Raw genomic sequence first — 16,410 nt, 5'->3', positions numbered from 1 at the left:
GAGGCCTCCAAATGACAACAGCAACAAAAAGGCTTTTCCCTGAACAAAAAGCAGCATTGCAGAACTGCCTGGAATGGCGAGTGTTCACAGAGAGCCTATCCCTCAGCCTAATTCTAAGGTTAGCAATAAGCTCACACTTCCTTTTCTTCCAGGATGAAGCACACCGTGGAAGGCAAGCCAGGTAATAATTCTTCTCTCTTGTTGGTACTTTTTATTAGCCTACAGTTTCTTTTTATTCCCCTTCTAATCCAGCAGAAGGGCTAACTTTATTCCTCTTTCCCAGAAGAAAAAAGTGCAGGCTAATATTTGTTTTGACTATTCCTTCAGTTTTGCATTTATTATTTTTCAGAATGGCGGGGAGAGCAAGAAAGAATAGAGGCTAAACCTAGTAATTATTTCTAGAAAATCAAAGAAGGACTAACTTGGGGAAGGGACTGGCCTTGCTTCTGACAGTCACCTAATTACACCCCTGCACTGAAATCTCTCATGACATGCATATACAACAACATCTGAAAACATCCTACTTACATGCTAAAGTGAATGGCTAATGATAAAGTCTTTGTCCTCACAGCTCCTAGTCTTATCTGTTCTACTCACCTGTAATGCAACACAGCCAAACCCACTTGGTCCTGGCTGTGATGAGCCAGTGATTTTGCAAATAAAAGTTTTACGTCCATGGTAAAAACAAAAGCCATTTTCCTGACAGTACAGAAAAACCGTAATTTTCAGGTGAATTAATTTAAATGTTCAATTTTCGTAAGCTTGTGTCGATATACATAAGACAATATAAAAAATTATGAACGATCGTCTTGCGTGCTTAACTGTCTATGTACTGATTCCTGCATGACTCACAAGGATTTATTCTCAATACAAAAACCTTCCTTTGGAAATGAAAAAAAACCAAACAGATTCTTTCAACATAGAGAACTTGGTCACCCTGTTGTGGGTACAGCAAGTATTATGCTGGCAGAGTTCTACTGACTTACTAGATGGATGTAAGGTTTCATTGTGTCTGGCCCACTGATCAACAACATCGAGTTGAGAAAGTTGTCTACATTATGTGTACACATCTATATAATAAAGACTACTGTCACATTGCTGGAACTTCTTGACTAGATCTTACCAGATCCTGTACACAGAGATGCCAGAAATCAAGAGAAGATACAGAGTCATACTTCCTAAGTAACTTTTTGTGTCATCACTGACAACAATGATATAGTTGTGAAAATCTTGTTCTAATCCAGTAGCATTTTCTTATCCACACTGGAGTTGACAGTAGCACAAAATAAAAGCACTGGGCTGTAAGACTCCTTTGGGATTAAAGTATTTTTTAAATGGCATAAAACCACTGTGAAAGTAAAAATAAGCTGGAAATACTGTATTCTGATACAATGGAGGAAAGAAATCAAACCAACCAGTAACAGTGTCATTGTCTGGTTTTTCCCAGTCCAATATGACGAAAGTTGGACAGCCCTCAACAGTCACCACTGTGAGGTTGGTTGGAGGATTTTGTGGAGGACGAGTAGGTTCTTCCTTGCTGCCAGCTTCTTCTTGAGGAAAATGTTCAAGAGAGCTTGTGATAGAGCAAGGCACATCATCATCTTTCTTCATGTACTTGACATGGGGGGCTAAAAGTAATAGAAAAAAAGCTGTTATTCAATACAGAGTGTTTCTACAAAACGTCAGTGCCATTTCACCTAGTGCACAATTTCCATTTCAGGGCACCACGTAAAAATCTGCACAATGGGTCAAAAGTCAAACATAAATATTTAAGAATAAAACCCATACATTCAATATTAAGCTGCTTGTTGTTTTTTTTTATTGTTGTTAGACCTGGAATCTGCACTGCCTTCACCCCCTTCCCATTGGCACCACTGACGAAATATCACTCTGAAGGTATTAGTGGGTGATACATACTGTTTGAAAGAAATTAACTTCTATCATAAAATAGGACAATTAACTTTAGTCCTTCTATAATAAAATGATGCTACAATTCCAGTTGCAGCTTTTGAGTACTATGCTAATAGAAAGATGTAATGCCCATCAGCACTGTGTTTCACCAGAAAAAGTAAGAAGTTTAGTCCAGAGTCATTGCATCATTGAACTTGCAGTTTCTAAAGTGACTGTCAAAATCTTAACCATTTTCAGTGGTACGGGACCAAACCTTGAAACAAACCTTCTGAGGTAAACGTCTTGTACTCTGCATCAAAATACAGAAGATTACTTAAGACAAACACATTAGTTCTAAAATTAAAACTTGTTAGATGTAAACAAGATCTTGCAAGAAAGACAGTGTCTTCAGAAATGTAGTGTCTCTTATCAGACCAATAAAAAAACCTGAAAAATCTTTCAGTACAAAAGCACTTCTTCCTGTCATCTCACCTTGCTAAACTCTCTAGATTACTGCAACAGCAATAACTTGACTATTTTATCATCTAGTCTAGTATATGCTACCGTATTACTAGACTATCTGAATGTGCAGAGCCTGGAATGAGAGGTGAGGCATACATGATGGGTGCTCTGGTACTGGCGCAATACCTCTCCAGGTATGCTTGCAAGCCCACAGGAAGATTTTCATTTGGTGTGTTGGAATGTGAACAGCGTGCAGTTGTACTACTGCTGGAATACAGGAAGAGCCACAACGTGTTTGCGGGCAAGACTGTAAACTAGGAGGTGGTAGCAGGGAAGAAAGCAGAAGTAAAATTTAGTCAAGAATATTCTGATGGTCTGCACTACAGCCCTTTCATCTGACACTAAAGTAAAAAAGAATCAAAAGTAGTTTTGGCCTTCGAATAACCAAACAAGATAATTTTGATGCAAGATAGATAGGTCAGTCTTCATATATTCCCCCAAATGAAAATACCACAGCTATTAAAATCCTACCTTGGTACCTCGGTTTGCCTGAAGAATCAGTTTCTGATGTAGGACTTGAGCTGAAGACAGTTGCATCAACTGCGGGAAACACAGTTATAATTTAATTTGCAATAAATACGAAGTTTCAGTGTTAGAACTGCAGCATGTCACAGTTCATTTGGTATTTTAAATCATGGTAAAGCTCTTCCACGGTCGACCTTTGCTGCCAGATCTGTCTTTTCCTTTTAAGGACTCCATTTTGGCTGTGATGTGAAGTAAACCTCATACTTACCTGCTAGTATAAAGACAGCCATAATCAAAATGACACACTTCATGACTGCTGCTGGATTCAGTTCATACAATATATGCAAAATGCTCTTTAGACCTTTTAAAAAGGATCTTTTTGCACTTGAAGCTTGTTTCATGTTCACAGAATATATAGCACTATTATGTTTGCACATGAAATTCTCTAAAAATAGTGACAAGGAAACCATAAATTCTGTCTCCAGAGTGTACAATTTCCACAGAAATTGAAGGCAAATACACTGGTGAACAGAAATGTGCTAAAGCAGTCAGGATTCACGACACCAGAGTTGTGTTAAGTTGCCACTATACTGAACAGAACCTTCTCTTAGATGCAAACACTACAACGGACCTCAACGGACAAAACACAATATATTCACAACAAGCATTTTTTAATGAATCTAGCATCCAGCTTGCTTTACTGAGCACTAAGGGTCACAGTGAGTTCATGATCACTATAAGGAGACAAGAATTTCAGTATTACTATAAATTCAGGAAAATTACAAACAGCATCATTTATGACAATATACCTAGAGCTCCATATTTTGGCTCAAAAATTCTAAGCACACCCTCCTCTAAACCCATACCTGTATGCTACTTTGAGGAGATTTAGGTCTGAACTTGTAGTTAACTCCCAATTTTATAAAGGGCAAATTACCAGCTAACCACCTATTAAATTTTTTCTGTTTAAATGGTGGCAGTTTGATCAGATAGCTAGGAGGATATCACAACCATGTTGAGCACTATCAGTCACTGTCAAATAATAATTTGAATTTATGTCCTTGCAAAAAGAAATGCTCAGGGAAAGAAGTGCCTTATCTACTCCCTTCACAGATTCAAAGTAGCCACTGAATAGTATTGAAAGCCTACTACGCACATACTGATTTCTAGAAAGATGGAAAGGCCGTCATGTTCTCATTTACCAGGGTGTCTATCAGAAGACAACCAGATGAACTCAGTCAAGTTAGAAAAGTCACAAAGTGGCATAAAGGAAATCAGAATCACCCCAGACTAAATACTTCTTATATTAAATACACAATGCATCAATATAGTTTAGGGAAGGGAAGCAAAAGAAAAAAAAGGAAACCCTTATGTATAAAAAAAAAAAAAAAAAAAAAAAAAAAAAAGAAAACAGAACTGTCTGTAATATGCTTACCATAATACTCTGGAGTTGCGAAAGCTGTTGGCGTCTTATATGACGTTCCTGTCCTCACAGGTGTTGTTGGTCCAGCGGGTTTAGCTATAGTGACAGAAGTAGGAACTTGTGGCAATACGGCATTCACAATTTAAAAGAGTGAAACAGCTTTCTGATTTTCTAACAGAGCTCAGATTTGTGACAACTGCTTCATGAAACAAGTACTTTCATTTAAACTATGATATTCCCTCAAAATTTAATACAACAGCTTCCAGTTGGATTTAGGAAAGTTCCAAGTTGTCCTTATTGCCAATATAACCTACTCCTGAAACCAGTAAGAAAATTCTTTGCTACTTGGAGATTGTCTTGGAGGACTTCAGTCAGACAGAATATGACCTGGTTTAATGCACAGAACCATCCTACACAGACTGGTGAAAGGATGCAAAATGATCAGCACTAACATTTCTGTTTCTCAAATAAAAGAGCACCTTTCTTCATGAGTTGTAAGACAGAATAGCTGAAGTCAGCAACTGAAACTTGGATTCTTCCCTCAAATATAGGTAAGGTCCTTTCATTTCTACTCTCAATACAGCATATATATATTAGCAAGGCTGGAGCTGGAACATGTATAATGATAAACACTGAGTCCTTAACTATGGTCTGCATTAAGAGTTTAACCACAGAACAGTACTGGAGCTTCTACTAAATGAAATTAAGATGCACTTCAAATGAAGGTAAGAAAAATGTAACCAAGTCCAACATTTTCAACATTTATAACACTACTTGACCTAAGGGAAAAAGCTTTCTTTCTGAACTGGTCTATTCTGTAGTAGGCACTATAAGTCTGGACAGAAACTGATTGATAGAGGCAATATTATCTCCCATAATTAAATAGCTATTTTAAAAATTATTTTAGATCATGTGACATTGCTTTTACTCCTCAGCTGTTATCACCTAATAAAGAAAACAGGTTTCTAAGAGGCAAACAATCCATGATAAAGGATGTCTTGATCGCTTCCAAAATAGCTATAAAAGACAAGAACTACATTCACAAAACATGCAAATACTCCAGATAACCACTGCATGACTGTGAAATCTCAACTCCCCAAAAGTCAAGAACTACATAACATAGTTACCTTCTCTGCATATATGACACAGAAGAACAGAGTGACTGAAGGCAGAACTCTAGTGACCCAAATTAAAAAAAAAAAACAAACCAAAATCCCTACCTTCCATTAATTTCTTTAATAAAGTGGAAATTTATTAAGGTTCTCACTAGAGTCCAGTTTCACAAAAGTTCTGGAACTCTCTTGTTTCCTTTTTTTCCATTCAGGAGACTTTTAATATCTGCATAGAAACCTTCCCATAATACTCATCCAGTGGATGAGTAAGAAAGATGCAAGTAAGGAATTAATCACAATGTTAATGAGAAAGAGAAACAGGACAGAATTATGAAACGGAAAACCCAAGAAGAACATTGAGGCAAATTTTTCCTGTTAGTACTGTGAAACAGTCTCTCCAGGGAACCAGAAGAAACTCAATTATGATGTTTAAAACTAAGCTGGAGAAAACACTAGGAAACACAGAAAAAGGAAAATCTGCTACTAGCCCCACAAGGAAGAACCAGATCATCTAACCAATTTATTCCATCTTGAATGCCTAGGAAGGTATGGTAACTACGGACTACCACATAACCTGGCCTCTGGTGTATGGAAAAAGGGTGAGCTTTCAAAACACTAGTAAATTAGTTAGACACTTAGTGGAGAAAATTAGCATAGACCCCCATTACAAGCAAAAGAAAATGTATCAGGTCAACATTTTTTTATGCTACAGCTTAAGACTGACAATGTCTTACGTTCTGTTGTAGCTATTACTAAGGAAACACAACCAATCAACAGGAAGTACAGACACAACATTTTGATCTTGGCTCTGCTGTTGAGTAAATATTCAGCTTGTTTCCTCCACCTTGGAGATTCTTGCTTCTAATCTGCTGCACAAGACACTAAAGAATTATTTAGGTCTTTAGTGCCTTAATAGCACACAAAGCCCCAAATGCAACAAACCAAAAAAAGACAACAGGAAATACAGCAAAGCCAAGACTTTTTTATTACCAGTGAACTACACAGAGTAATATAAAGAGGGAAGCATTTCTCAAGATGCTAAACATAATCAGATTATAGATTCTGACTACCTGGAATAATGTTAGCCTAAGGATTCTCATATAGAATCCACAGACGAAACATACATAAGGATACTGAATATCAGCTTCAGGATAAAATTAAAATAAAATGGGATATGTCAAAGCTTCTGTGTACTCTTACACTGATACTGAGAAGCAGAAATACTGTAGCACAGGAATGAAGCTAAACTCTTTGCACGTGAAATAACTCAGCTCGCTCTACCTCCCAGTGCAGTTAGTTTTCTGGGTGCCTATTAGTTCATTATTTGCAGTGGTTAATGGATGTGCCATATATATAGGACAGAATTTCTTTAGAACTAACCAGCTGGGAGTATGCATTGAAGCGTAATATTCAATATCGCCCATCTGACATGCACATTAAGTAACTGCAAATACTATTAGTAGATATGAAATGTTCTTAAGGTTGATCTCCTTAGAAGATGACTTGCATTATGCTATTTTGCTTTCAGCTCTGTTACTAGGGATGATTTTGACATAACTAGGTTAGGAGAACAAAAGGAAATCAGAGTTTATATATGAAGACAAAAGACACAAAGCCTGTATGTTCCCAAAGACTAGTTTCTATAGATATCACAGATTAAAGAAAAAGAATCTATACTCTAAAATTCTCCTATACGCTGCTAGTCAGTTCAGTATTATCTCATACATAATAAAATATTTATGTTGAAAAGGCTGAGATACCTGGACTTCCTGGTTTACCAGTCACGGTGTTCGGAGGCAGAGGTTTTCTTCGCATTTGTGTAGGCTTGACAGGAGGTATAGGAGGATGCTGAGGGCCAGGTGATGCAGTTACTGAATGACATTACAAGAACAGTGTTATTAATTATTTAACCTCAAATTCCATAAAATCAGAAACCGATTACAAGTTATATTCTGACTTCTCAAACAATGTTGCATGTCTGGTTTAGTATCAAAAGCGGAGAGGTGAGGTTAGGATCTGAAAGGAGTTGTATTTTCAACCTTAAATTCTTTGGGTAGTGTATGCCATGGAGTTTTAAATCAAGCTTACACTGAAAAAATGTAGCTCCTTTGGGATCTTGTACAAGTGTTTCAGCTATTCATTTTCTGTGTAGTTACTCATTGCTGTCAATGGTAATTTTTTGGCAGCCAACAGGATACTTCTTCCCACAATAAACACCACATCAGTGTACTTGGAAACATCTTCAGTATCCTACTCACAAAATTTCTGATCTTTTTTACCTTCTAACGGATAAAACTGATAACCCTCAGATTGAAGCAAAAGATGGAGCAAAAGAGAAATTATCATTAGGGACACTTTATCCTATGCTGTTCAAAAGTGAAAAATTAAAAAAGTCACTGTCACTTCATGCACTGACATGGCTTGAAGACAGTTATTGTGTTAGAAACAGTTATTGTGTTATTGTGAAGCACCCAACTAGGTTGTTTCAATGTGCAGTTCCAGCCTTTATCTATTAAATTTATCTGGCAAGGTCCTTTGACAGTGAGGTCTGAAAGGAGAACCTAAGCCTCTTAATTCATACTTACAAAACATTTTACTGTATTTTCCAGGCAATTATAAAGAATTTTATTATGCAAAGGAAAGGCAAAGATTTTTCTTCCACTATTCACCTTTGCACTTCTTTCCTTAAGAAAAAAAACAGCAGATATGCGCAACACATTTATGTAACAAAAGACTTTTTGTATCTAACGGGAAAATCCTCAAGAGTAATATAATTGTTATAATGCTGCCAATGTCAACAAATACACAAGTTGCCTGATACTGAGTTACTGGCTACACAGAGTACCTCAGGCCCTACATATCAGACCTTAGTTTACCCTATAAATAGAGTGACTGTGGGCGAGAAGGGAGCAAATCCAAAGACTCATTTGGGAGAGCCTTTTTAAAAATACTTACAATATACAAACAGGAACACCTCCATCTTTCTCTGTTCCCTTTTCCTTTTGGACTTCTACAGTCACTTACAAAGCACATTTTTTTTAAATCCCTCAGATCAAGATAGGAAATAATGCTCTATCTAATTTAGGAGGATGTAATGTTCTTGAAAATAGCATTTGTAGGTTTCATATTCATTCTTAATCCCCAGATGGAAATGAAAAAAATGTGCCTAAAGACCTAAAAAAGGATAAAAAATTTTTGTATATATAAGTCATCATACTCTAGATACTACTACATGGTAGTATCCATGATTAGTTTTCCCCCTGTCCATATTTAGGGAATGGGATTGTCTGAGATATTTATGGGGTAAAAGCGTGCAAGTATTGACTTGTCAGTGGTTTCTATCGTATCTTCTGAACAACACAACCGCCATAGTTATATGCAAGCCAAAACATCACATTCAGTGGACTGTGTCACAGTTGAATCTACTGTACTGCACTCTGGAAAACCAAGAATCCCTACTTTTCCCTTCTACTACTTCCACAGTGATTTGGGTGATGGTCTATGATGCTACCAAATCTAATTAAGAATGTGTGCAGACTGAGCTTGTGAATTAGGACACACAATAGAATTCAGGGATTTTGTGATAGCGTAGGTTCTTGTGAGGACAGTGGCATGGTGAACTACTAGGATTTATTTAATCTCAGGGGTTCTTTGTGGACTGGGAATGTATTTCCTCGACTGTCACTCTTCATGAAAAAGGAGGGCATGCAGCCTCTTAGGACAGACTCTTAACACATGAAGCTTAATTATTGTGTGTTGTAACCTATCTTTTTCATTTCTCTTAAGTAGCATAAATGTAAATTTTTCAGTTAAAACACACTTAAGTTTTCAGAAAAAGTAAATGTATTTAAAAGCAAAGTCAAATACCGGCTAACTTATAGCAATATCTCATTAATCAGCCTCACCTCTTTGCCTGCTAAGATCATGGAACAGATCCTCCTGGAAGCTATGTCAAGGCATATGGATGACAGGGAGGTGATTAGAGACAGCCAACATGGCTTTACAAGCTCAAATCGTGCCTGACTAATCTGGTGGCCTTCTACAATGGAGTGACTGTGTTGGTGGATAAGGGAAGAGCAACTGATGTCATCTATCTTGACTTCTGCCAGGCTTTTGACACAGTCCCATACAACATCCTTGTCGCTAAAGTGGAGAGATATGGGTTTGATGGATGGACTAATCAATGGAAAAGGATATAGGACTTGCTGTCAATGGCTCTTGCTGTCAATGACTTTTACCATGGCCCGCAGGACAAGGGGGAATAGTTTTAAACTAAAAGAGGGTACATTTAGATTAGGTATAAGGAAGAAATTCTTCACTGTAAGGGTGGTAAGGCACTGGAACAGGTTGCCCAGAGAAGTTGTGGATGCCCCATCCCTGGAAACATTCAAGGTCAGGTTGGATGGGGCTTTGAGCAACCTGATCTTGTGGAAGATGTCCCTGCCCACGGCAGAGGGGGTGGAACTATGTAATCTTTAAAGGTTCCTTCCAACCCAAACCATTCTATGATTCTAAGACTCTATAATTCTGAATTTTGATATACATATTAAGGCCTCATGAAGAGAGCTGAGATCACGGAAGTATATAAGAAAATTACAAAACAGTAGTACCCAATTTCACAACCATACCCAACTGTCTTTTATGACTACAGTTCAAGGTATTGGCTTACTTCAAAGCTCTAAAAGCTTAACTTTAAACATCTAATGTCATAAGATGAATAAAAGCAGATGTAGATGTTCCTTCAAATCTATGTGCATAAAAAAACTTCCAGTCTCTGCAAATCACAAGCTGGATTTACTTAAGTACACACCACTGCCTGACATTCAGTAACAAAAAATGCAGAGCGCCATCCTTGTTTTCAGTTTACAGCTGCATCTGGCTAATATTAATAGTATATCACACTGGAATTAATCTGCAAAAGTACCAGCTTCAGACTGAATAAACTTTAAAAAGATAAAGCATCAGAACTCAGCTGTCAAGATAGGCTCTTGCCTTTGTGCAGTTAAATTAGGTGCAAAGGAAATTCAGCAGGGAATAGGAGGAAACAGCAGTTTATAAATTAGTTAGGGGCATATCTTTGTTTCTGTGTTTTTAAATCTATTAACATGCTTTCAAAGGAAAATCTAACTAAAAAGAGCAGCTTCAGCCAAATAGTAAATCCAAGGGTAAAACCAAAAATTTTTTTTTCTCAGTCAGTTTTTATGCCAGTAAACAAGCACAGCTAAAACAAGCTCTATTCTTGGTTATGCTTATGAAACAAAGAAATTCTCCACATGTAAGGGTGTTTATACGTTTGGATGTACGTGTGCGTGTACACGTGGCATACAAACACACTCTATGCTACAACTTTTCAGTTGAAGCAGAAAATCTCTAAGAAGCTGACTAGAAGAAAGTGAAATACAAAAAGTCTATTTTTGCAGGCCTATTTGGGGAAGCTGTTTTTCAGTAAAATTATTTTGATTGTTTTGAAAGTATGATTGTAAGACTTGAAAGAAAAGTGAAACTGACAAGCCTGCTATAGGACATGTAAAAAAACCTGTAACCTTATTTAGTCCACATTGTTATTTTGCTTCAAGCCTAACATTCTAATTTTCCCAATGAACCTAATATTCAACAAACCTTTCTCATAAATGGGAGGACAATTTGGTTATGCATTCACCTTATTCTCCCTTGCTATGTAGAAACTATCAGTATGAAAAAAAAAAATCAGTCCTTACAGTACTGTGCCTGTTTGATCATAAGGATACAACACAGGTGGTGGTAATTTTTAATATATGGCATATATATATATGGGGGGGGCCTACAAGAAAGCTGGAGAGGGACTTTTTACAAGGGCACATAGTGATAAGACAAGGGGAAATGGCTTTAAACTAAAAGAGGGTAGACTTAAATTAGATGTAAGGACGAAGTTCTTTACTGTGAGGGTAGTGAGGCACTGGAACAGGTTGCCCAGAGAGGCTGTGGATGCCCCATCCCTGGAAATGTTCAAGGCCAGGCTGGATGGGGCTTTGAGCAACCTGGTCTAGTGGAAGGTGTCCCTGCCCATGGCAGCAGGGTTGGAACTAGATGATGTTTAAGGTCCCCTCCAGCCCAAACCATTCTGTGATTCTATTCTATACGTTAGCGACTAAGTAGTGACAATGAAATATTCTTATTTTTATCTCTTTTTTGTAGCATTCTGAAGTCAAGAGAAGGTATATTCATGAGGATGACTCAGAATTATTTTCTCTTCTTAGTGGAGGTGCTTTTTGTGTAGGAAAGGCAGTGTTTTTATTTTTCATAACCTTAAAATTTGCTATATTGTCTTCTTTTATTAACCTTACCAGAAATTGGCTTTTCCCAGGTATCACTATATTCCAAAGGTTTTTCCACATCCACGCCACTTTGTCTGGAAATATCCTCAGGTGTATATACGTCATCTGTGAAACAAAAGAAATGAAATCAGTATCCACAGTGCAGTACCAAGGCATGTAATTGTATATTGCATATGTTCAAACTCTAGCTAACATTAAGTGCAAAACTAGCATATATGGCCCACCTATGCTTTTACCAATAACTTAGCGGTATCTGTTATCTTCCTATTCAAGTAAGTAGAAAGTGGTTCTAGAGCCTGCAATTTAATTTTAAACATTCCTTGAACAAAGTATATTTGGAAAGAGAGAATTAAAAAGATTAAGAGATAACAGTGAGTTAAACCAAGATTGGATGTGGAAAGATGAGTACAGAGAACATTTCAGTTTTTCAGGATACAGAATAAAATGTCCATGAATTCTTGCAAAGGGCAAAGTTATCCTTCTCCCCAAAATAAGATCTTAGGTTACCTCCATGTTGAATGGCTAGAACAAGCCTGAACCAAACATATACCGTATTTGGAGTACTGGAGGCAAAGTGTACACAAAATTCAGTTTGTATATAAAATAAAGTCCTACTTAAAAGTTATATAAACACATTTTTAAAAACCTGAAGTAAATGGTATTAAAAAGATCAACACAACTACTCCTGGTACACAACAACTGTTTCACATGCTGATATTTATAGGATAGCCAGACTGTTAAATTAAGATGCTTTTTATATTTACTTTATAAAAACTCTATACATGGTAAAGGGAGAAGATGCATTGCAATTTCATCATGTTTGTGGGAAAAAAAACCCAAACCAAACCACTCTTTCTCATGACATAAGAAAAAATCCCTGAAAGTTAATGTATTGAAAAAAAAAAATCTCAAAATTAAATCAATTATTGAATTCTAATCATATTCCAACATGATCTAAATTTCTATGGTGATCTAAAGATTTCATAGGTTTATAATCTGGTGCTCAGTTTGTTTTGAGATGAAACTAATATTTTAACAGCATGAAGCAGATAATTTTTCAATTATTTTACTATTTGTCATTCTTGCTAGGCGTACCTTAGGAATCCACAGTCCATAGTATGGACGCGTTAAATGATTTACTTAAGATTAAAGTAATGAGACTTGTAGTAAGCTGGGAACAGGACACAGGTCACCTGGTTCCTATGACTAAAATTTCTAAACACATCAGGTAGTTTTATATAACTGCAATTCGTCTTCAGGAAACTAAGGTGTTAATTAGATCTTCATATATACAAAGCACCAGAGAGCTAATCAAAGTTTCACATGAATGGTGTTCAAGGAAGAAGAGGCATGAGAAGACCAGGACCAGCGTTAAAAAGAAAAATAATCTCGTACACCACAGGTCATAGTCAAGAGTATACTTAGGTTCTTCGCTTCATCTCACAATAAACACATCAACAAAATGTAGTAGCACATGGACTAAATCACACTAAATCACTCAAGTATCCGTTACAAGTCTAATTTATAATTTAGTTTTGCATCTTACAGTGTCTACAGAAAAGGCTACCTCTATCCTGCTCCTTACAATCTAATTTAGAATCACAATCTTTTCTGAGTTATATCAGCTAGGCATGAACAAAATACCGTATACATTCTAGACGGAAGAAGTAATTTTTATTTTATTTATTTATTTATTTTTTCCTTCCAGAAACTTGCACTGCTGTTCTGCCATTCGTAAAGTACTAATGAAAAGTAAATCAAGGTTTCAGGGAGAAAGCTGATCAAACCACAACACTTCCCTGTTGACAAAATCTCCTTTTTAAATTTTTCAATGCACTTTAAAGTTACATAGGAGTTTGTTTGTGTTTTCACACAAGGTACCTGCACTATCATACAGCTTGCTGTATTTATCATACGATTTGCCTTATGCTAGTTAATGTAACTTGCTTATTACAACATTTCGACTTACCACATTCATCCAAACTTTTAACAGAACTGAGAATAGATGTATTACTTGCATGTGTGTTTGTGTCTTCTTTTTTTCCTGGAAATATTCATGGGGTCTGGAACACCTTAAAACTAACCACTGCATCTTTAATAGCAGGAATACCATTAGAAGGGTGGATCATTTTAAGGGAAGAACTGGAAAAAGTGCCCTTGGTAAAATAAACTGAAATACCCTAATACTTGAGTTCCTCTAGAACTTGGCTATAAACCCACAGTTTCAAAAATAAAAAGAAAATAGAACACAAAGTTAATGGCCATTATAATGAAAATCAACTATCTCTCTCTTTCACAAGGGAAATGGAAATGTTGCTCAAAGTTTATTTGCTGAAGGCTGTCTGGAAGATTAATAGATCAGAAGCAGTTTTTAAATGGTTAGGATTAAATAAAAAAAATGAGTAAGAAATGTTACATACACTAAGACAAATACTCATAGAAAAGCAATCTCAATAAAATGAAATTCTAGAGAAAATGGCTAAAACATGGTAGAAAACAAAAATGAATGTTAGTCATGAGGAGGCAATCCTGCCCCTTTCCCACAGTCAAATTTACCACCTGGCACTACAGCCAGCCAGGAGACTGAAAAGCCTGCCAGGAAACCAGTCACAATCCCATGCGCTGCCACTAGAAAAAACAAATTCCACTGCTTATCACCTGGGCCCTGCAGCTGCCAAGCACACTATGCATGGGGTGAAACATCTTTGCACTGATGCTAACGAGCACAGTCAGAAAGAAGAACTGAGTACATTCAACAGCAGTGCCAGCCCAGCAAGGAATTAAAAGATCGAAACTGGTCTTCAAACAACAGAGTATCTATGGCTCTTCAGTAAATGTCCTCTTCTTCAGAGAAAGAAAAAATGATGTAATGTCTGAAGATAAGCCTGTTCCTTACAGTCCAATTAAGCATTCTGATCAGCTTAGATCCAAAGTTAAGGATTCTGATAAGCTAACCACACAAAATAATGTATCATTTTCATAGTGGAAGAAATAAACTTCTCCACCCCCAAAAATCATCCGGATATCTTAAAATGTTATCATTTCTCTAAGATATCACCTACTGAAAAAGAAACTTTTTTGTCTTTGCTCAGCTGGTAAGATTTATGGTTCCAGGTTAGCAGAATTCTCTTTTCTAAATCTCTTCTGCAGAATTAGGAATTCTGTTTGCAACACGTAATTGCACATTGCTTGGGAGAGATATGGAAGATTTCTTTAATTGATTACCTGAACTCTTTTGTTGTACGAAATTATTTTTGTGAGCACATACAGCCTTGCAGGCTCAAGACACTGCATTTGCCACAATAGTCTGATGTACCTGTTTTACACAAGACTTGGGATTTCACTTATTGATCATTGAGGAAAGTACAGACTGAAAACCTGCGAAAAGCTGCAGTCCTCTCTTGACACGTCATGAACGTACAAAATTCATCGGCGATTTCTCTATGCTTCTAAGAAAAAAGGTGCAGCCTCACAGAAAGATATCAATTAATTGCTGTGTCAGCAGGGTTGGAGGCACAAAGAAATGCACAGTAGATAAACGCCAGGTCTTCCTTAGTACTTTGGATGCCAGGTTTAACTCAAAGGGCTCACTTGGCAGGACACAAAATCTAGGTAACAGACATCTTCAGGACGTTTCTTTAACTTAGAGAAAAAAGACTTATGTAACTGAGCAATTGAAAATATTACTAGAAGTAGCATTTTCCAGAAGAATTCTAAAAGAAGGTACTTATTTGCCTGTGAGTACACATAGCCTGCAGAGCAGGTTAATAGTCTTGTGATGATTTTTGACATCATCTACCATAACGAATCTCTAGTTCTTCCTGGCAACTGGCCCTGCTCTAAAGACATGGAAATAATGGCTAGTGGGCACTCCAACAGCAGCATTTAAAATAAGACTGCTTAAAACAATACTTTAGCAGTCACCTAGAACAGCATTAAGCACAATAAACTACATTTAACAATTAACAAGTCTACTGTTATGTTTATACTGCTGATTTACTTAGCATGCATTCTGTTTTTTTCTTCTTTTTCATCTACAAATACCTCTGCCAAAGCTACTACTACATGGGAGAAGGAAAAAGCTTAATATACTGTCTAACATAATTGCGTATTTGTGCATAATTTCATAATGTGATTTCAGAAGCCACCTACTCCTGGAGACCTGTGTGCATTCTGCCTGTTTTGGTAATGAGACATTAAAAAGCTCACTTATAAGCAGACTGCCAACACAAGCAAAGAATAAAACTTTCTGACCTGCAACTACTGCCACTGGTCATTTAATACTGTAACCGTCTCTGATGTCTTGGAATTTGATGGGCTCATTTCATTTACCAGAAAGACTATGAAAGGTCAAAGAACACATACCTCCAATGAAGGCATCCACTCCGTATGTAACACAGAAGAGCATGTCATGTTCTGAACAGGCTATTTTTAATTCAGTTTAAATATACAACCATCTCTTCTGAGGTTTTGCCATTTCTAAAAACATGGTGGGCTTCTCGAAATTATGTACAGGAATGAGTAGCTCAAATCATACTACGGTCAACAACAGGTATTAAATTGCCAGAGATACTTTGGAAATCCTAGTACAGAGAAACATTACACAGACAAAAAAAGGAATGTGTAGAGTAGATGGTATATTACGCAGGTTATCCTAACCTAGGTAGCACGGAGCAATAGTATC

At 36.8% G+C, this 16,410-nt stretch overlaps 1 protein-coding gene across 1 annotated transcript in view; it reads right to left on the bottom strand.

The window, feature by feature from the left end:
• The window catches only part of ABI3BP (ABI family, member 3 (NESH) binding protein), a 151,244-nt gene that overhangs the window by 23,487 nt on the left and 111,347 nt on the right, over positions 1-16,410 (bottom strand). Inside the window, exons 24-28 of the mRNA XM_010567665.1 lie at positions 11,736-11,831; positions 7,173-7,283; positions 4,313-4,396; positions 2,884-2,952; positions 1,416-1,628 (exon numbers count right to left, since the gene is read on the bottom strand). Coding sequence (XP_010565967.1) covers positions 1,416-1,628; positions 2,884-2,952; positions 4,313-4,396; positions 7,173-7,283; positions 11,736-11,831 — 573 coding nt within the window. The remainder of the gene's footprint in view (positions 1-1,415; positions 1,629-2,883; positions 2,953-4,312; positions 4,397-7,172; positions 7,284-11,735; positions 11,832-16,410) is intronic.

The sequence above is a fragment of the Haliaeetus leucocephalus genome, unplaced genomic scaffold, assembly GCF_000737465.1.
Source record: "Haliaeetus leucocephalus isolate CR32 unplaced genomic scaffold, Haliaeetus_leucocephalus-4.0 Scaffold228, whole genome shotgun sequence".
Taxonomy (NCBI): Eukaryota; Metazoa; Chordata; class Aves; order Accipitriformes; family Accipitridae; genus Haliaeetus; species Haliaeetus leucocephalus.
The sequence above is the reverse complement of the archived record's forward strand: the minus strand, read 5'-3'. Positions and strand labels throughout refer to the sequence as shown.